General features: G+C 49.9%; 2 protein-coding genes across 3 annotated transcripts in view; both read left to right on the top strand.

Moving 5' to 3' along the window:
* GATA4 (GATA binding protein 4) overlaps positions 1–2,311 on the top strand; it is a 47,743-nt gene extending 45,432 nt beyond the window's left edge. The window contains exons 5-6 of the mRNA XM_052645309.1: positions 756–904; positions 2,129–2,311. Of these exons, the coding sequence (XP_052501269.1) occupies positions 756–904; positions 2,129–2,311 (332 nt within the window). The remainder of the gene's footprint in view (positions 1–755; positions 905–2,128) is intronic.
* Positions 2,312–9,293: 6,982 nt separating this feature from the next.
* Positions 9,294–19,422, top strand: NEIL2 (nei like DNA glycosylase 2). Of its 2 annotated transcripts, none has more exons than XM_052644996.1 (5): positions 9,294–9,371; positions 11,757–11,896; positions 14,048–14,385; positions 16,546–16,745; positions 18,399–19,422. In XM_052644996.1, exons 2-5 carry the CDS (start codon positions 11,759–11,761, stop codon positions 18,710–18,712), a joined length of 990 nt encoding a protein of 329 aa, XP_052500956.1. In that variant the 5' UTR covers positions 9,294–9,371; positions 11,757–11,758; the 3' UTR covers positions 18,713–19,422. The 2 variants fall into 2 exon arrangements, with proteins under 2 accessions (XP_052500956.1, XP_052500955.1); XM_052644995.1 differs by lacking the exon at positions 9,294–9,371 and adding an exon at positions 10,279–10,335.
* The last annotated feature ends 937 nt before the right edge of the window (positions 19,423–20,359 follow it).

Below are 20,359 nucleotides of genomic sequence, written 5' to 3'. Positions count from 1 at the left end.
AGTCAGCTGATCTGATGGAAATTTTATCTTCTAATGTAAGGCCTGACGAGTTCGGATGACTTTCCCTGTTCCACTACTGAGAACAGGACCGAAGTGCTCCTTTTCCAGATTCCACAGTGGCTTGCCCCTTCTGGCAGTCACGTATTATTAGAACATGCAGTGTCTCATGGCTGGTCCTCGGCCTTTCCCCCTCCTTGCACACTGTGTGTATGTCCAGCACCTTCCCCTGGGAACTTCGTCTCTTTACATGGTGGAGTCCTGGAGGATCAGGTGTACGATCCCCCATCAGAAACTCCAAACCCAGGGAGCTAGATTTGGCAGCAAGAGGTAATCTGAACTGACACAGGCTATTTGTAATCTTTATTTATCCCATGTGTGAGTATTCACATTTTGCTGGAGAACTATTAATGTATTTAATTACTGGGTGTTGTCCCAGACCCTGCCACAGATATTCTATAATATACAGGTCTTGCCCCATTTAAAATCCAAAAGTTTTGAATCCTGAGACATATGTGGCCCCAAGGATCTGGGACAAGGGGGGATGAGCCAGTCATCTGAAGAAGTTCCCTTGAAATTCTGCTGCTCCTGCTTCATCATGAGAACAACCACCCTGCCCTGATGAAGGGCCCTGCTTCTTCTCTCCCCAGCAAGTGTACACAGAGCCATTAGCGCTGATCTGCCCCAGCTGGCTCCAAGGGCCACCATCCATGTGTCCCGGGCCCTGGGCTGGGTGTCCTGACTCTGCCTTGTTCCAGGTCCCTCCGGCAGTGAGAGCCTCCCTCCCACCACCAGCGCTTCCAGCAGCTCCAGCAGTGTGGCCGCCAGCAGCAGTGAGGAGATGCGCCCCATCAAAACAGAGCCCGGGCTGTCATCCCACTACGGGCCCAGCAGCTCCCTGTCGCAGGTACTGCCCGTGGGAAAGTAGACTCCAGGTGGCCAAGCCCCCAGCTGAGGCAAGGGGCTGTCCACACAGGGGTATATTTCAGCATATCTGATCAAGCTGCAACGATTTGGATACACACTGTGATACACTCTGTGCCATGCTTCCCTGGTAGCTTAATGGTAAAGAACACGCCTGCCAGTGCTGAAGACGCAGGTTCGATCCCTAGGTTGGGAAGAACCCCTGGAGAAGGAAATGGCAACCCACTCCAGTACTCTTGCCTGGGAAATCCTGTGGACAGAGAAGCCTGTCCAGGGAGTTGCTAAGAGTCACACACGACTTAGTGACTAAACAGCAATGCCTGTGCCAGGGCCAGTGAAGACGGGCTGGCACACAGCATGACTGCAACCCGAATTAGACTGTGGGCTCGCTGGGGGAAGTGGCGAACCCATCCCAGGCTGTGGGAAGCAGAATGGGGCTTTCTAAGCAAGTCTTTCTCCTCAGTGAGGGTGGCTTGACCTTGACGGTAGGTAGATTTGTCTCCTAGCCTGTGGAAGCTGCAGCGGGCAGGGTGGGAGGCTTGGGGTTGATGAGGGGTCACAGGCAGGATGCTATTGTAATGACAGCTGGCTGCAGGTCCAGCTTCACACATGTGTCCAGAGATGGGCCAGCGGGACCCTCATGTCCCTCTGTCAGATATGATGGCAACCCTACTCCTCCACCCTCTTCCCTCTGTAGCTCCCCAATTTGGGACCAGAATCCCTCCAAACTTGGTCATAGTCTCCCATTAACTGATCTCTTCTCCTCCTGTACTTGACGTGAGCATGTCCTAATGAGCTTTCTGCTGTCTGAGTGAAGAGAAACTGGTCCTGTGGGACCGAGAGAGCCAGGAGCCCCTTCTGGGCAGGGGGGAATGGCTTCTATTTGGAAAATAGACATTGATGGTGCTAAGATTATAGAAAATGTCTGATGCAATCATCAAAGGCGTCTGAGAAACCAGAATAGTCACAGAGTTACCGGGTCAGTGCTCAGAAGCAGCTGGTCAGTCAGGAGGATCCCTTGCCTCTCATACCTCAGGGGTCAGGGGGCCAGCAGTGCGGCATGGTACCTCTCCCACCCTTGTCTTTTGACCCTGTCCTCTGGTCCCCTTCCTGGGGTGGGAGTCAGCCTGGGCACAGCTACAGAGCAGGGCTCCCCTCTCCGGTAGGAAGGATCCCACTGATAGTATCTTATACCTTTCACTTTCAGACGTTCTCGGTCAGTGCGATGTCTGGCCATGGGTCCTCCATCCACCCGGTCCTCTCCGCTCTGAAGCTCTCCCCGCAAGGCTACGCGTCCTCTGTCAGCCAGTCACCACAGGCCAGCTCCAAGCAGGACCCTTGGAACAGCCTGGCCTTGGCTGACAGTCATGGGGACATAATCACTGCATAATATCACCCCTTCCCTCTTCGGATTCCTGCCCGGACTTGGGGACACGGGGGACAGCAGAGATGAGGCTCTGGGCTCCAGGGTGCCGGCCTGCTCTGTCTGGGAATGACTCCAGACAACAACTGGGAAGAAACTTGAAGTCAATGATTTGCTTAGGGGATTTTAGCGCGTACCTTTTTAAGATGGGGGACTGGAGAGCTCAGACTCTGATCAGGAGGAGCCCACCACCCCCTTCACTAGGAGCACACCTCAGCCCCTCCCACGGAGCTGCAGACTTTTCTCATTTTCCTGCCCCATCACCCCCGACAAGAGACGAGAAGTCCTTCTCCCCTGTTTCCACCACTGCACCCAAGCTGGTGGCCTTTCCACGGTGCTGCGGGCACCGGGGATCCCAGGGCAGGTAGAGCGGGCATCTGTTGTTGGACCGCCCCGCGGCCGGTCCTGCCCTCGGCCAACACTCCCCTTCGGGCTCAGTGCGCCCGCATCCCTCATATTGAATCTTGACTCCAGAAACACTGCGTGTAGGGCCAGTGTTACCAGATGCTGCGTGGGGAGAGTGGCTTCCGCAAACTCGCTACCTGGCAACCTCATCTCCCTGCAAGTTCCTTCCTCGGCTCAAATCGCTCCTTCTCTTCACCCCTGCCCTCCTCGAGGCCTCTGCAAAGAAACGCCCCTCCGCTGCTCTCGGTGATTCTGCTCAGCCTGCAGTTTGAACTAGTCCCCGAATCCTGCTTCCGCCCGATCACGCTCAGGGGGGTTCCTAAGAACAAAAAAGGTTCTGCTGCTGAAGCGAATTTGACTAGCAGTCATCTAAGACTTGAGATCCGTCTGGACAGGATGTCTGGTGGACGGCCTCCCCCAACCAGGCTGGGGCTGCGCTGCGTGGGGCGGAGTTGTCGGCCTGGAACTTGCGGATGCGCTGTGGTTCCCTGGAAACGCACCTGTTGCCTGGGCTGCGGGCCGAGTCCATCTGAGGGGCGCGCGCTACCTGCACCCGCGTCCTTTCTCCAGCAGAAGGCGTCTGTCCAGGAGGCAAAAATGCTAGTGATTTTCCAATATATATTTAAACAAACACAACACAACTCATGGAAGAAAGAGCGATGAGAGAAGATACAAGGGCGCGAGGGGGCGCCTGCCGCTCCCTCGGTTCGGCAATCGGCCTCCTCTCGGCGATCCTATCTCTACCCTTCTACCCGTGACCCGGGGCTCGCGAAGTTGCTGCCTTCCGCGCCCTGGCTGCCCGCAGAGTGTAGCTGACTGGCCTTCCTCTGTGCTACTCCACAAACACCCAGCCCCCGCCCCGCAATCCTCCCGGCGGTAGCAGGGTTATCTTTAAACCCAAGATCTGTTTTAATCATCATTTACATCGGCTTTCTTTTACGAAAGCCGCCCCCCACCCCTTGTATACCCTTCCCTAACCCACAAAACTGCTAACGTTGTCTTAAGGTGAAATGGCTGTAAAATCAGTATTTAACTAATAAATTTATCTGTATTCCTCTTTCCCTTCTCCTCCTCCCTCCGCGGTGTTTTCTAAGAGGTTCACTGCTGCCCCTTGCAAAGCAATCCTGAGCCACCGAGGCCCCTTTGCTGAATCACTTCTCTGTCTATTCCCTTTGGCAGTTGGCCGAGACTTCCTCTGTAGGTGCCGGGGGTTAGTGACAAGGACATGCATCCGAGCCCTGCTACTGACTAGTCTGTGACTCGACAGGTAATCTCTAGGTTTGGTTTCCTAGGGCGGGTTGAACCAGCCCTTAACTGAAGTTCTGTGGCCTTTTAGAAGTTGCTGCCCCAGGAAGGGGGCCGTTTCTAGAGCTGCTGGCAAACACTGGTAGCTGAAGTGTGAAGGAGAGCTTCGAGGTAGTACTCACCAGTCCACCTTTTTTTACACTATGTACTGGAGGGTCACACTGAGTTGTTTGCCATCTTCTCCATTATGGTTTAATCCAAACAAGCCCCCCAAGGGTTCCATACCAGTAGGAGAGGAGGGGAAAAACCTTTCCTTTGTCCATTTTGTCTTCACTTAGGCTTACAGACTTGCTTACTTGCTTCATCTTAAAAGTGGAGTGGGGTTGAGGGGGGTGACTCTAAGGTTTGTGGAAAAGAACCCAGACAGGCAAATCCGCTCCCACTCAGAACTGTTGGTAACAGCTTCCTGCCTCTCAGATGGCTTATACCCAGTTGGTAACTGAAGGTCTTTGACCCTTCACAGCACCCGCATTATTTTTTGAGCAAGTGAGGATAAAAAACTATAACAAGCATTCGATATAAAATTGGAAAAGCCTTTAAACTGGCTATGAAATAGCCAAAGCTATTCAATGCATCTACCATCCAGAAAGATGAGTAATTGATAACTCTGGCAAAGAGTAGCAAAAAAGATTCAAAAGCAAAAATAAACCTACCAGGATTTATATTAGCCTTGGGGAAGATGTGTTTTCTGATGATGAAGTCTTGGCTGAAAACATTTTTGCCACTTCCCTTTAGGAATGGCTTTCAGAGGATGGATATATATATATACCTTCACACACAGTTCCAGAAGATTGACCTCATTCCTTATATGGTCATAACTTGTGCTTCACCCCAGATGGTAAAATCCAGCTTTATTTCATCCTCCTTGCTCACCAGACTGGGTTGATTTTTCAAATCAAATGTATCCTTAGAAGAGGTCAGTAATAATGTTAGTTGCTCAGTTGTGTCCAACTTTTTGTGACCCCAATGTCTGTAGCCTGTCAGGCTCCTCTGTCCATAGAATTCTCCAGGCAAGAGTACTGGAGTGGGTTGCCATTCCCTTCTCCAGGGGATCTTCCCAACCTGGGTCTCCTGCATTGCAGGCAGGTTCTTTTACCATCTGAGCCACCAGGGAGGCCCCAGGAGGTCAAGAGGAGGTCAAGTTGCTACCAATCAGGATATTTGAAAGGAGGCAGTTCCCAGATGGTTGGAAAGTGGCTAGAAGAAGGATGGGGAGGTGGGGGTGGGAGATGGACTCACGACGATGGTGTCTTTAGAATAAGTCTCTGCCCTAATACGGTGAGTGCAGCCCCTGTTCAGGCTGAGACATCCCTCACGGTCCCTTTCAGGCTCACCCCTCACTATGACAAAAATTTTGAAGTGCAGATCAAATCATTTTAACACTCAGGAGCATCAGTCCTTAATATTTGACTTTTCGATACCTTTAGGGGGTAAATAGTCAGACATGACTGAGTGACTTCACTTTGACTTTTCACTTTCATGGATTGGAGAAAGAAATGGCAACCCACTACAGTATTCTTGCCTAGAGAATCCCAGGGATGGGGGAGCCCGGTGGGCTGCCGTCTATGGGGCTGCAGAGTTGGACATGACTGAAGCAATTTAGCAGCAGCAGCAGCAGCAGATTTAGCCATGATTTTGTGCTTCACCCCAGATGTTTGGCTTGGGATGAGAGTAGTGAACATGAATTTATATTCACTGAACGTGCACCAATTAGACCTGGGCTGGGGGTTATTTGATGCCCCCTCTTCCAAGCCCCCAGAACTTACTGATGTGGACACTAGTGCACAAGAAATTTGGTCATTTGGCAAGCTGCTGGTGGAGTGGAGGTGACTGGTTTTCAGTTTTTAAAATCATTTTCTGACATTGGAGACTACTCTTCAGATTGCATCCTTGCTTTGCTTGAAGCTGGAACACAGACAGGCCCCCATCCTTAACAACACAAATAGGTATCTTTGCAGAACCAAGGACGAGGCTCAGAGCTTCCAAGTGTAGCCCGGGAAGTGGAATCTGTGCTCCTGGGGACTCCGGGCCCTGGACACTGTTCCTTTCTGTTCAGTAACTGAGCCTCTGTTCGTAGCCTCCTGGGAGCACAGCTGCTCTGTGCCACCCTGGCTCCTGTGCGATTATTATCTCCCCTCCAGTAGCTGCAGCAGTCCAATTTGCAAAAAGGCATCAGTGACGGGGGTTCATGTTTGGGAACGCATATACACCCGTGCTGGATTCATGTCAATGTATGGCAAAACCTATACAGTACTGTAAAGTAAAATAAAGTTAAAAAAAAAAAAAAGGCATCAGTGACAAGGAGTGCCAAGATGGCACTAAAGCAGACCGAGGTTCTCAAAGTCCAGTTTTTTTTGGGTCTGTGCATGGCTAGAACACTGGCTGAAGCCTGGGAAATTGTGGGCTCAGCTGTACAGAGAGAGGGGCAACCACATACAGCTGTGCTCTGGGTTCACAGGAACAGAAGACACAGAAAAATCCTGTAAGGTGCCTGCTGGTGCTCTTAGGCCCTGACTTAGAGGTGGTGTCAGGAGGTCTTCAGAAGGATCCAAAGAGGGAGCATCTCCAGTGAAGGCTGATAAATGAGAACCCCCATTGCCCCCCACAACACACACTCACACTGCATCCCCGAGCTGTGTGGTGACTGCCTTCTGTCTTACAGCTGTGGTGGCCCTGCTTCACCTGAGCAATAAACATGACCGCATAGATTTCTAACCAGATGCACCTGAACTTCAAATCACTGGGTGGTTTCAGTTTCCAAATCACTGGATCTCTGACAGCAAGGAGTTCATCCAGATGAAGTTCAATACTAGTAAGTGATACCAGTGAACAATACCAATAGACCCCTCTTACCACAAAGATATTGTAGTCTCTGGTGCTGCTTCTCTTTTAAGATAGGTTTAGTCCCTGCTGTAAGAGGTTTAGTCCAATGAAATGGGTTGTAATTAGAGATGTGAACCATTTAGATTTTTCGTTCCTCTGTCCCTTTCCTTTACAACTCATGAAATGAAAATTTCATTACTTGTACGGTTCTTAAGACTTTGGGGCTGGGATGCTGGACAAAAACGGTAAGACTGAAATAACAGAATCCTAAATAGGATTGTTGTTCTCTACCAAACAAAGCAATGAGTGATGCCAGCTAATGTGCTTTAGAATGTAACATTGTCGCTTCGTTATTCAAAGAATCCCCAGACTTCGCTGTAGGGATGTGACCTGGAAACACTTTCAGGAAGTCTTCTGGTCCAGCCCCCCTCAATGACATCCTTGCAGAATTCCTTAATGTGGCTTCCAGCCTGACCACAGCTAGTTTCCTCATTTCACCCTACCCCTGCAATAGTGCCCATGTTTTGAAATTATTTTGCCTGCATAGTTATTGGGTTTCTCCTCACTTTAGATCAAAACCATAACCACATATAAATTACACTTCAATTTTTAAAGAACAAAAAGCATAACTGCTCACCTCTGCTGACAAGTACTACCAGATCACACAAGGGGAAGTGTGAGGAATTCCTGGTAGCCCCTTCCTTACAGGAGGATTAGAGTCTGGGGTCTGTGGGAGTACAAGACACAAGCTGCTAAAGAATGGGGATAGTATAGCTAAGGTTTCCTTCCAGTAGCTGGTTCAGTTCAGTTCAGTCACTCAGTCGGGTCCAACTCTTTGCAACCCCATGAATCGCAGCACGCCAGGCCTCCTCTGTCCATCACCAACTCCCGGAGTTGACTCAAACTCATGTGCATCGAGTCGGTGATGCCATCAAGCCATCGCATCCTCTGTCGTCCCCTTCTCCTCCTGCCCCTAGTCCCTCCCAGCATCAGGGTCTTTCCCAGTGAGTCAACTCTTCGCATGAGGTGGCCAAAGTAATTTGGTTGCTACTGCTGCTAAGTCACTTCAGTCGTGTCCGACTCTGTGCGACCCCATAGACAGCAGCCCACCAGGCTCCCCGGTCCCTGGGATTCTCCAGGCAAGAATACTGGAGTGGGTTGCGATTTCCTTCTCCAATGCGTGAAAGTGAAAAGTGAAAGTGAAGTTTGGTTAGGGAGAGTCAAATGGAAGGAAAACAACCCAGCTAGAAACAAGGATACCTGGATTGGGAGACCATGTCTGATGCACTTACAGATCATGAGGGGATCTGAGAGATCATTTGGTGCAAACCTTTTTGTCCCACCATCATCAAAACAAAAAACTCACCCAAGGTCACAGAGCCGGCATGAAGAGGGGTGCTTCCTGAGCACCCACTCTCAGTAGGCATAAAGGTTACCGCCCTTGCAGTTAACACACTCACCATGTGGGGGCGCCAGCGTTCTCTCTCTTGTGGCCTCCAGAATGCAACAGCCTGATTTTCGAACATTCCATCTGAGACCAGCCCAGAAATTCGACTTTAAATAGTACCTGCCACTTATTGAGCAGTCCTGCACGTCAGACACTCTAGCAGCTGTATATACTTATTCAAGTTTTCCGAAATCCTTATAAGTACGTTTTACACATGAAGAAGATAGAGATGGACTTTCTTAGATATATATTTTTTTAACATGGATCATTTTAAAACACTTTATTGAATTTGTTACAATATATTGTTTCTATTTTATGTTATGGCTTTTTGGCTGCGAGGCATGTGGGATCTTAACTCCCTGAGCAGGGATCGAACCCGCACCGCATAAGGCTGGACGGCCAGCCTTGGAATTCCTCAGCCCAAGGATTTTAAGTAGCTTGCTTAGTATAGAACCACTACAGGCAGAACCAGGATTCAAATCTGACTCCAGAATCTGGACATTTATTACAGCCCACCCCCGCCACTCCCCCGAAACCTAAGAGCTGGAAACCCCGCACAACCTGGGTCTAGGTACCACTCCAAGATGAAGTCTTTTAACTTCTCTTCAAAAGCTGGGGAGAATCCTTGGTTCCAAATTCTGCAACTGAGACACGCTGAGAGGAGGTCCTAGAACCACTGGGGAATACGGCTCACAATCGACGGTCACAAGTCCAAAGAAAGGGACAACTGGAAGAGACCCCTGCCTGGAGCCTCACTCTCCGCCCTCCAGGTTTCCCAGGTGCCCCTGGAGACACATGGAACCTCCTCGATGTGGTTCAGGACCCCCAGCTCTTTCACTGCACCTGTTTGGACTGAGGAGCCCGGAACCGCAACCACCCCGGGCATGAGCCCCGCCTCCTACGCTCAGCAGGGGGCGGAGCCCCGAGCGGCCCCACCCCCGAGGGCGGAGCCTCGCCCTACGCGTCCTGGTCCCCCGCCTCGCGTCCGCCTCTCCCCGAGCCTGCGTGCGGGCCCTTGAGGTCCCGGGGTCTCGGGGCCCAGAGCCGGTGAGTCCAGCCGCGAGCCCCACCAGCGGCGTCGCAGGACCTGCGCGGGTAGCGGCCTCCCCACCCGCAGCTGGAAATGCAGGGCTTTCCCAGCTTTACCCTCATCACCTGTTAACCGCATGAAAACTCAGTTACTGAACATTTTAGAAGCATACCTCATGAGAACCCGTACCCCGGGTGGAATTTTTCTTTCTTTTCGGCTGTTTACCGCTTTTTAACCTACCGCCTCCCCCACCCCACCCCCCACCCTCACGCTCCTGCAGTGAGCCTCTGCTCCGTCTTTGCACCCGCCTCTCCCGCACGTCAGCCGGAGGAGGCGTGGGGGAAGGCAGCCATTTTAGACTTCTGGGGAGTGGGGGAGGGGTGGCGAGGGGGGCGGGTCGATCTGCAGAGGAAAGGGGACGCCGGCGACGCCCCTTCCTCTCCTCCTTTCTTTGTGGTCCACAAGCCGCGCGGTTCACCGTTCGGGGGAGGGGCTGAGGGTGGGCGGGGTGTCCGGGGTGTCCCCTTGGAACCGGTGTCCCTTTGGCTTCTTGTCTCTTAAGGCTGTAACTGAGCCCAGCTTTCCATCTCCATAAAGTGAAGTGAAGTCGCTCAGTCGCGTCCGACTCTTTGCGATCCCATGGACTGTAGCCTACCAGGCTCCTCAGTACATGGAATTTTCCAGGCAAGAGTACTGGAGTGGGTTGCCATTTCCTTCTCCAGGGAATCTTCCCAACCCAGGGATCGAACCCGGGTCTCCTGCACTGCAGGCAGACGCTTTACCGTCTGAGCCACCAGGGAAGCTCCATCTCCATAAGTAAACCTAAAAAACACATGCCCTTGTGTCGCAAGATCTTAAGGATCCGATGCATTTCAGGTGGGAGCTTTTCCAGAAGCTTCGTCTGTTGGAGAGGACTAGGGCTGAGAGCTGGCAGAAGTTCAGGTCGACTTAACTGCAGCCGGTCTCCCTGCAGTCGTGCAGGTTTGTCAGGATACTCTGTCGAGTGTCTTGAAGGTCTGATTAGGGGCAACCACACTACATTTTAGTGAGTCTAAAGCACCATCAAAATAACAATACACGTTAATGTTTTGGAATGTGGTACTAATTAAACAGCGAGAAAACATGGATTGTAAGAGGCACGCCCATTCTGAGATTTTTTTAAATTCTTTTCAGAGTTACTGAAATGCAGTAGCTACCACCATGCCGGGAAGCTGCTTAGTTCCTTGGGTTTTCATCATCATTTGCAGGCTTGTGCAGTTGAGGAAGCCGGTGAATAAGTAGTATAATAGTGGGGGGGATGCCTTCAGTGTCTTAGAAGCTGAGGTGCTGAGCACTTAGACTCAAACATGTGAATGCCCCCCACACAAGGCCCCAGTGGAGTGCGATGATTTGGGGCAGGAAGAGGTGGGGGTCCCAGGTGACCTACATCAGGGTTAACATGAAACCCCAGCTGTTTCTCAGTTACCAGGGGTAATTTTCTCTAGTTAAGCTGGATGTGGCCTCTCCCTGATCTGACCTGACATGACCCTGAGACTTGTCACTTTCCTTGTCACTCTTCTGGGTGGTGGTCGCATACACAGTGCTCCTGCCAGCAGGACAGTCCGGGCAGGCTGAATCGGCATCTATGTCTGTGTCCCTTACAGCTTTCTCTGTCCCAGCCATCTCTCCACTGAAAGGGGAGACAAAGTACCAGCAGTGGGCTGGGATGATTTGGGAAGGCAGACGGAGAAGGACAGAGAAAACATGGAGAGGAGTTAGGGGCGCAGTCCAGGAAAAAAGTTAACAAGGGCTGGCTCCTGTTCAGGCCGCAGGGTCACAGTGGAGGGCGCTTGTCGCGTGGTGCCTGGCGTGTTGTTGGTGCTGCCTGGAGAAAGGTGAGAGTCTGGATGAGGCAACCATCCTTGGGAAACTGGCTTACACCCTGCTGCAGCTGGACTTTCTTTTTAAAAATTTTTGGGGGACATATTTATTTTTATTATTTTTTTGGCTGTGCTGGGTCCTTGCTCTGCGTGGGCTTTCTCTATTTGCAGTGAGCCGGAGCTTCTCTTGTTACAGAGTACAGGTTCTAGGCACTCGTACATTAGTAGTTGCAGCTCTGGGGCTCAGTAGTTGTGATTCACAGGATTCACATATGCTCCGTGGCCTATGGGAGCCTCCCAGACCAGGGATCGAACCCATGTGTCCTGCATTGGCAGGGGGATTCTTATCCACTGCACCACCAGGGAATTCCTGGGGTTTCTCTTTCATCTGACCACCTCCCTCCCCAACCACATTCCCTTTTTGGCTGTATATGCTCTTAAAGTTGATGGCAAAAACAGTGGCGACTTGAAAGCTTGGAACCCACCAGAAATGATGGAGAAAACAGCTAAGCCAGCAGCCTCTTTCCCTGTTTCTGCCTGCAGGGATGCCAGAGGGGCCGTTGGTGAGGAAGTTTCACCATCTGGTCTCCCCCTTTGTGGGGCAGCAGGTGGTCAAGACAGGAGGCAGCAGCAAGAAGCTAAACCCCACAAGTTTCCAGTCCCTCTGGCTGCAGGATACCCAGGTGCGTTCACCGTCTTCCAGCAGGTTCATTCCACACCTCACCACAGTGAGCCAGCTCCATCAACACAGCTTGTCCCTCCCCTCAGTTTCTCTTAAGACTTTCCATGCTGTTATTTCCTTTTTCCTGAGGGTAGCCACGCTGGGACTCCATGCAACTCCTCCTCTGACGTTTCTCAGCCTCAGGTCAGTGGCACAGTGGCCCATGGAACTGTGCATGAGCTGGATATTCACATTCAGGGTCTGAAGTGATTCTGGTGACTCTAGCTGAGTCCACTGTGCACCTTTGGTTGGGATCAGTATGTAATTCTCTGGGGCCAGCAAGGGGGTGAGGAAAGAGCATAGCCTTAAAAAAATGTTTTTTTAATTTACTTTTTAATTGGTGGAGAATTGAGCGTGGCCTTTTGTTCTGGGTTTCAGCCTGGCTCATCTTTGCCCTCAACATCAGTCAGTATTCCCTAAAGTGCTCATGTGGCTGCTTGCCAGTCTGATTCATGCCTTCCCCTCTGGCCTGCAGCTCACCCTGCCTTAGATTTCTCCCCAGTCATGTTGAACTATTTGGAGCTCCTTTCACAGCCTTCTTGCTCATGGTTTGACATGCTGATCTTCCTTTTTCTCCCTACTCCACCCCCATTCCTGTACCTTCATGTTACCATGGTAATTCCTAGTCTCCTTTGGATTCAGCCTTGCCATCACATCCTTTGGAGCCCAAGCCCTCTAACCTCCTGTTCTACCTGGTCTGGGTTGGGGGAGAGACCCTGATGTGCTTCCAGGGGACCTTATATGTCCTCCTGTTGGCCCCTCATTCCTGAATTTGTCCTGCCTTTTGATTGGAGGAGACAAATAAACAGGACAGGGGCTGTGGCCTCAGCATTATTGTTCCTAGCACTTAACTGAGTGTCTGGTACTTAGGAGACTTATAGTCATTGATGGTAGAGAAACTGATGAGCTCTGCTGCTTCTTAGCTGTGTGCTCCTAAGCAGGGTACTCAACATCTCAGCTCCAGTGTCTGCTTGAGTTGTAAAATGGGGTAAACCACCTACCAGTTAAAATTGAGTTAAGTAGATTTTATGCCTGGCACATAATAGGCACTCAGTAAATACTAGTTGTCTATCTTCCACCTTGCCCTTCTCTCTCTCTTTCCTTTCTCTCTGTCTGTCTTACACATACATCCCAGGCTCTAAAACCTCAGTTAGAACTGAAAGATGTCTGTGAGAGGTCTGCTAGACCTTCACATGTGTTTTCTGCATTTGCAGGAGGCGCTCAGGGAAGGGAGAGTGGTTAGCCCAAGCTGACATAGGCTGGCAAGGGACAGAGACTGGAGCCCAAGCCCTCTAACCTCCAGGTCTGCACGAGAGCACTTGTACTCTTTGTCCACACTGTTTGAATGTCCCTTTGTCTCTGGATCCCAGAGGCCTGCATCTTAGCACCTGCTGTCACAGAGCTGGCTCATAGAAAATAATTTTTCATGATAGACTCAGAAGACTGGCTCATCCATGAAAAAATTGGAAGCATTTCCTCTTGGGCATTCTAGAGTGGCTCTGCATCCAGCGTGCATCTCTTTCATTGCTAATACGATTGTTCCGCTTGCTTCTAATCATTTTGAAAACTGTATACTAAGTGCTCATATGACTGGAGCAAAAAGCAAAAGGCAAGTCCCGAATACTCAAGCTGCGAAAGCTTCATAGAAGAGGCAGGAGGGGAGACATTTATATTAGGATAAATGGCTGGATGCACCTCTTCCTGTCTTCCCCTCTCTGGGTCTAAAAGGCTCAGTCTTTGTGGACTGCAGTAACAGAATACCTCATAGCAGGTGGCTTATAAGCAACAGACATTTATTTCTCACAGTCTGGAGCTTGGGAAGTCCAAGGTGAAGGTGTCAGCAGATTCACTGTCTAATGAGGACCAACTTCCTGGTTTGTAGACAGCTGTCTTGCTGTGTCCTCATGTGGAGGAAGGGGTGGGGGCGCCCTCTGCAGTCTCTTTTATAAGGGCACTAATCCCATGTAGGAGGGCTCTGTCCCCATGACCTGATCATCTCCTGGAGGCCCCACCTCCAGACACTATCATATTGAGGGTAGAATTCAACATATGAATTTTGGGAAGACACAGATAATTCTATACCAAGCCTTAGATCATGTTCATCTTTTTCTAGGTCCACGGAAAGAAATTATTCCTTAGATTTGATCCAGATGAAGAAACTGTGTCCCTCCGCAATTCCCCACTGTCAGAGCCTCTGCGAAAAGGAGAGCAAAAGGACAAAGCCAGGCACCATCAGGAAGCCTCTGACCCGTCCTCCCGGTCCCCGGGAGGAGACAGTGCTGTCCCCAGTGGAGACGATGGTCTGCAGTGTTTGGGGGGAGACACCCCTGCAGGAGGTGCTGAGAGGTGGCTGCAGGTCAGCTTTGGTTTGTTTGGCAGCATTTGGGTGAACGAGTTCTCCAGAGCGAAGAAGGCAAACAAGAGGGGTGACTGGAGGGACCCTATTCCCAGGTGAGGCATGGTCGAGTAGGCCATGGGCTGTGACTGTCTGTGACTGTGCAGGGTCTCTGGGCTTTGCCTGGGCCAGGCTCTGCAGGCACGCTCGGTGGTCTCCACCTGCCCTCTGGCAGCCCATTTCTGGGAGAGAGAACCCACTTCCCTGGCCACTGTGATGGCAGGGAGACTGTGGTCTACACCAGGAGAGGGACGGGAACCACCTGGGAGCTTGGAGAGCAGGGATAATTTTCCCAACGAACATGGCCTGAGTTATATCTACTTTCTTTGAGTGTTTGGGGTCATTGTTTTTAATTTTTTTGTTGGATTATGATCAGGACAACAGCCTGTACGTTTTCTACTTTTGGCATCAAAGTTTGCAGCCAAACACATAATTGATCTTTGCTTACATTATATATACATAAATGAAGATAAAATGTTCACTAAAAGTAAAACATTCTGATAAAAACCAACCAAACAAAAAAAGTAAAACACTCTGTAAATGTTAAGAACAGGTAGTTGTTTTGATCGCTCAGATTTTCTCCGTTATTGCTTATTTTTTGCTTATTTAATATGCCAAACTTGGGAAGAGGAGCATTGAAATCCCTAACAGTAGTTGTGTTTTTATAGTTTCTCTTTGTCTCTCTAAGCACTTTAGTGGCTTTGTTTTGCTGCCCTGGGTCGCGGACATCAGGGTCCCTGACTCTCACAGTTTCTTTGGAGCTTCATTATTAAATAATCCCGTTCCCTCTGTCTGCCTTTAGCCCTAATTCTGTTTCTCTTGATATTAACAGTGCTGTTTCATGTTTGGTTGGCTCACTCCCTGTACTTTTTTTTTTCCACTTGTTTATAAGTTCTTTTTTTTTTTTTTTCACTTTTTTTAGGTATGTTTGTTATCAACAGTGAATAGTAGGCTTTTGTATCTCTTTAAACTCAAACTGAAACTCCTTGTTTTGAAATTGGGTAACTAGGCTGTTTGGATTTTCTTTCATTTGCAGTCTTACTGTCCCTTGTTTTCTTCTGTTGGATTTATCAGGATTTATCACGTTTCTTTTCTCCCCCCCCCTTTTTTTTAAGCCCCTGTTAATTTGGAAGTACTGCTATTCATCTTCATCCTATTGGTGGTAATCTTATCTTTAAATGATACCTGTTTTCCCCCCCCTGGGTTAATAGCTATCAATTTTTTTGATAGCATTAAATTAATAATCTTCTCCCTTATTATTAACACTGGTGTTTCACTCACTCTCTTGCCACCCCTCCCTCCTAGTTGAGACTTTTAAAATATTGGTATTTCTACTTCTATCCTTTTCTGTCATTTCTACCCCATCTTCTGTGTCTGCTGAGCTAGTTTAGAATTTTAGTTCCAGATTGCTAATTAACTCAATTGTTAGTTATGTATAATTAAGTGATATTAAAAACGTATGAAGGGTGTCCTTTGTTGGGCGCCTCCTTGCCTCACGTTTGGTTCACAGTCTCAGGTGCTCTGCCATGCCTGTAGGCCTCAGATCACACAGGAGATGTTGCAGGGTCCTGTGCTGGTCTCTTCATCCATCCTTTCCATCTTCCTCCACCTTGAATCCTGCTGATTTCGTTTCCATTTGGGATGTATTTTTCCTTGAGTAATTACCTCAGATACCATGCATAGGTGTTTTTCTGAATCCTGTTCCTCTCAAATTGTCCCTTAACTTTCACATAAGATGCATGAGTCTTGGAGTCCAGCTGCAGGCTGAGTCTCTCCCCTCACAGAGTGACCCACTGTTGCTTATCGGGGTTCATGGAGATTTCTCCTCTGTGCCTGCAATTCAGGAAGCCCAGGGGAGTGAGTGTGATCTTGCCCAGGATGGGAGAGGTGCCTCCCTAGCATCGGCTCTCTGCCCTCCTTCCTAACAAGCCCTGCTTTGTGCCGTAGCCACGCCTCCTGAACTTGAGACTCTTCTGTACGTCCCAAGTTGTCGTCTAAGTATTGTTTTGATAAGGAAAAAGGAGAGTATATATGTTTTCTTTTAATTACTCCATTTGGCTGTGAGAGTTTGACAGTTCTGGCAGAGCCATCCTTTTTGTCCTGCGGGACCTGAGCTTCCCCAGGTTTGTCCTGCGTGGAGTGGGAGCCGTGTGTGCATGTAGGACCAGATGCTTCTGGCATCACCCTGTGCACTGTGGCCTCTCCTCTCTTCCCAGGCTGGTCCTGCATTTCAGCGGGAGCGGCTTCCTGGCCTTCTATAACTGTCAGATGGCATGGCGCTTCTCTTCCCCTGTGGTCAGTCCCACCTCTGACATCTTGTCGGAAAAGTTCCACCGAGGACAGGCCCTGGAGGCTCTGGGCCGGGAGCTGCCCGTCTGCTATACGCTGTTGGACCAGCGATACTTCTCAGGCTTAGGTACGGCTGATGGCAGAGGGTGGGCCGCCTGACGGACCTAGTGAGAAAGTCCCTTGTCCGGGAGGTGGGACACTGGGACCCACCGCACCTGTCAGGGCTCCTTGGCTCTGCTTCCCTCTCTTTTTTTTTTGCCTTGTGGCACGTGGTGTCGTAGTTGTCTGACCAGGGATCGAACCCACGCCCCCCGCATTGGAAGTGCAGCATCTTAACCACGGGGCAACCACAGAAAGTCCCTTCCCTGTTTTTTAAAATGAGGGAGTAGATCAGGCTTTTCTGACCTGTCTCCTACCCTGATTATATTGTTAGTCATAGTTGGCCTGGCAGCCTCCTGGAGTGTGACCTTCTAGAGAGCAGGGGTCACATCTCCATCCTTTTTTTAAAAAAAAAAAATTTAGTTTTTAATTGTCACGGACTTCTAAGAGCAGTGTTTAGGGTAATTTAGCAAGAGAAATACTCTACAGCTAGCTGCTAGTGCAGACAGTAATCATAACAGCTGACGTTTTTCAGGTGACTGACTCCACCTTGCCAGGCACACGGGTCCATCCTTACTGCTCTTCTGCAGGATGGCCACTTACCAGTTTTCCTTCATTCAGATGAAAAAATTAAAGCAAAAGACCCTTTGCTCTAAGGGCTCAGCTGAGATATGAATCAGGTAGTCCACCGGTGAATTAGAAATTTTGTCTGACTGTGAAGTGCTTGGAAAGAGCAGTCTTTTCACCCATCCATCGCTCCACACATGCTAAACGTCTGCCTGCCACTAAGCCACTGTCTCTCCTGGAGGAGAGTGTTAATAACCCAGCAGACTTGGACTCAACTTCCTGGAACTTAAGATAGACTGTGATAAATGCCTAGTGGAGGTTAAAGAAAATACACTGTTGGGACATTTTGAAGAAACTTACTGATTCTGAAAGGAAAGGTCAAAGTTGACTTCACAGCAGATGAGACAGGAGTAGAAAAATAATAAAATAACGCCTTCTAATCAAACCAATATTGTAAAGCAGTCATCAATTAAAAATAAGTAAATATTTTTAAAAATTGCAAAAAATAACACCTTCTGAACACTTTCTATATTTCAGGCATTAAGCTTGACATTTTAAATAATAATAGCAGCTAGTATTTATTATTACTCTCCACATACCAGCATAGTGCTCAGCATTTGTTTGTATGTGTCCATTTTATGCCCACGAAAACCAGGTAACCCACCCCCGTTTTAGAGAGAAGGAGACAGAAGCTGAAGGAGGGCAGGGAACTCGGTAGGGTCAGGTAGCTGGGTCTGGTTGGGCCAGGATTCACAGCCAGGCACTCAGATCCAAGCCCTTTTTGTTAATCTCTTTGCTATAACATGGGCCACGTGTGAGTTTTATGTCACTTCATCTTTACAACCACCTCTGGGGTATGTGCATGCTAAGTCCTCAATTGTGTCCAGCTCTTTGCAACTCTGTGGACTGTGATCCACCAGATGGGTGTTAGCAAATCCTTTGCAAATGGGGTGACCAGCTCAGGGCAGGGACTCCCTTGAGAGCCCCGAGGACGCATGGTTCCTCCTGAGGCGCTCCTTATGCTAGCTTTGCTCCGTTTAATTAATTCTGTGGCCAGCTTTTCTTATGGACGTGTCCTTTTGCCTTCCCTCGTCCCCTCCCCACCTTCTTGCAGGGAACATCATTAAGAACGAGGCCCTGTTCAGAGCCAGGATCCACCCGCTTTCTCCAGGCTCCCTCCTGGGTCTTCCACGCCTCGAGGCCCTCGTGGACCATGTGGTGGCCTTCAGTGCAGACTGGCTGCAGGGCAAATTCCAGGGCACACAGCAGCACACGCAGATCTACCAGAAGGAGCAGTGCCCTGCTGGGCACCAGGTGGTGAAAGAGTCCCTGGGGCCCCCAGGGGGCTTCCAGAGGCTCACGTGGTGGTGCCCCCAGTGCCAGCCCAGGTTGTCAGCAGATGAGCCCAAGCAGGTGCAGCCCTCCTAAAGCGTCCAGCCTTCTTCTACATGGAGCTTTGCCCCGAAGGGACTGTGATGCCTGAGCATTGCAGACAGAGGTGTGGGCAGAGATTGGGACTAGGCACAGAAATTGGGTGGTTGGGATGCGAGTACTGTTGATGTCCATCTCACTGGAGTTCAGTCTAAGGCAGTTTTCACGAAGTTCGATTTTGTTCTCTGCTAGTTTTGGTTAATTCTTCTATCTGATCCCCATTTTGAAAGATGAGACAAGTCACAGTGGCACTTTAGGGAAGACCTCCCGAAACGACAGTGTGGCAGAGAAAATGAGAGCCAGTGGGAAACAGCCAGGCCCAGCACTGCTTTGCAGATGTTTTATTTGGTTTGGTTTTGGTTTTGAAACACTGGCTGCAGTTAAGATCCTCCATTTGGAACCAGGAAAAGGGAATTATCATTCTTCTTTTTTCCCCAAGAGGGATCCAGGGCTGAGGAGGAAGTAACAGGAGAGTAGTGCTCAAATTTAGCCTCCCGATTGGACCCTTCCCGTGGGACCAGAGACACCAGGAGAAAAAGGAGAGACAGGATCAGGGAGCTGGCCACCTTCCTGGTGTGTCCAGTGGGTTATAGGAAAAAAAAAAAAAAAAACCCTGCTTGTTTCCTCCCCAAGGTGATGTATTTGTGACTATTGACATGCTCACCAGTACAGGGATCAAAGTTGTTAGCGAAACCTCGAAGAAACCAGGACACAGAAATAAAGCTGTTTATCACTTTCTGCTGTCATCTTTATTTGGCTGGAAAGATTCTTTCACCGAAAGTAACTGAGCTCTTTGTGAAGGCACCGTGTGAGACGTGTTGAGTTGGCCAGGTGGGTCTACTTACGAGGAGCGGGGCCGGGAGGAGGGCAGCCATGCACTCTTTACTCTTGTCTGTCTGAAGTCACTGAGTCGCCCACGGTGGGGTGGGGAAAGCCATTTGATGGCAGGCACTGGCTGGGAGCCAAGGTGGTATCCACACAGGCCATTTCCTATAAGTCAGTGTCTGTGAGGGGCTGGAGTACAAGAAGGGCTGGGCTGGGCAGACATCACAGCCTGCATGTGAGTGGACACTCACTGAGATTAATAGAAAAGGGAAAATGCTGTTGGCAGTTGTCGAGAAAAGAAGCCACAGAACTAGAAACAGCCTTGGAAGTGGAAAGGAGGGGAGATGGGAGGGTCACCATGGTGATGGATGTCAGCTGACTGGCTGTGGAAACACAGCTGGGGAGGGGCTGAGGATGGCTGAGGCCTGGCAGCTGAGAGCTCGAGGAAGCCACGCCCACCTTGCCCTTGAGGTAGAAAGTCGAGGAACTGAGCAGGTTCCATGAGGAGACAGACCTTGTGCGCTGAGCTTGGGGTACCTGTACCTAAGCAGGAGGACAACAGTCAGGAAGCTCGCTGCCAGTGCAGGCTTGCAGACATGGATTTGGGAGCTTTCCTTAGAGCTGAGGTTCAGTTCAAGAAGGTTAACAAGGGTACTCGTGTGTCCTGAGAAGGATGGAGGTCACAGGAGAGCCTTAAGCTCTTTTGTAGAAGAAGCAAGAGATGACAGAAGCCAACTGGGGATCAGATGGAACAGGAGGAGAGAACTTTGGGGGCAGCCAGTGGTGCACACAACAGAGAAGAGGCCTCTGCATTTGACA

The sequence above is a fragment of the Budorcas taxicolor genome, chromosome 8 (genome assembly GCF_023091745.1).
Source record: "Budorcas taxicolor isolate Tak-1 chromosome 8, Takin1.1, whole genome shotgun sequence".
Lineage (NCBI taxonomy): Eukaryota > Metazoa > Chordata > Mammalia > Artiodactyla > Bovidae > Budorcas > Budorcas taxicolor.
Note: the sequence above shows the minus strand (reverse complement) of the source record. Positions and strands in the feature narration are given on the sequence as shown.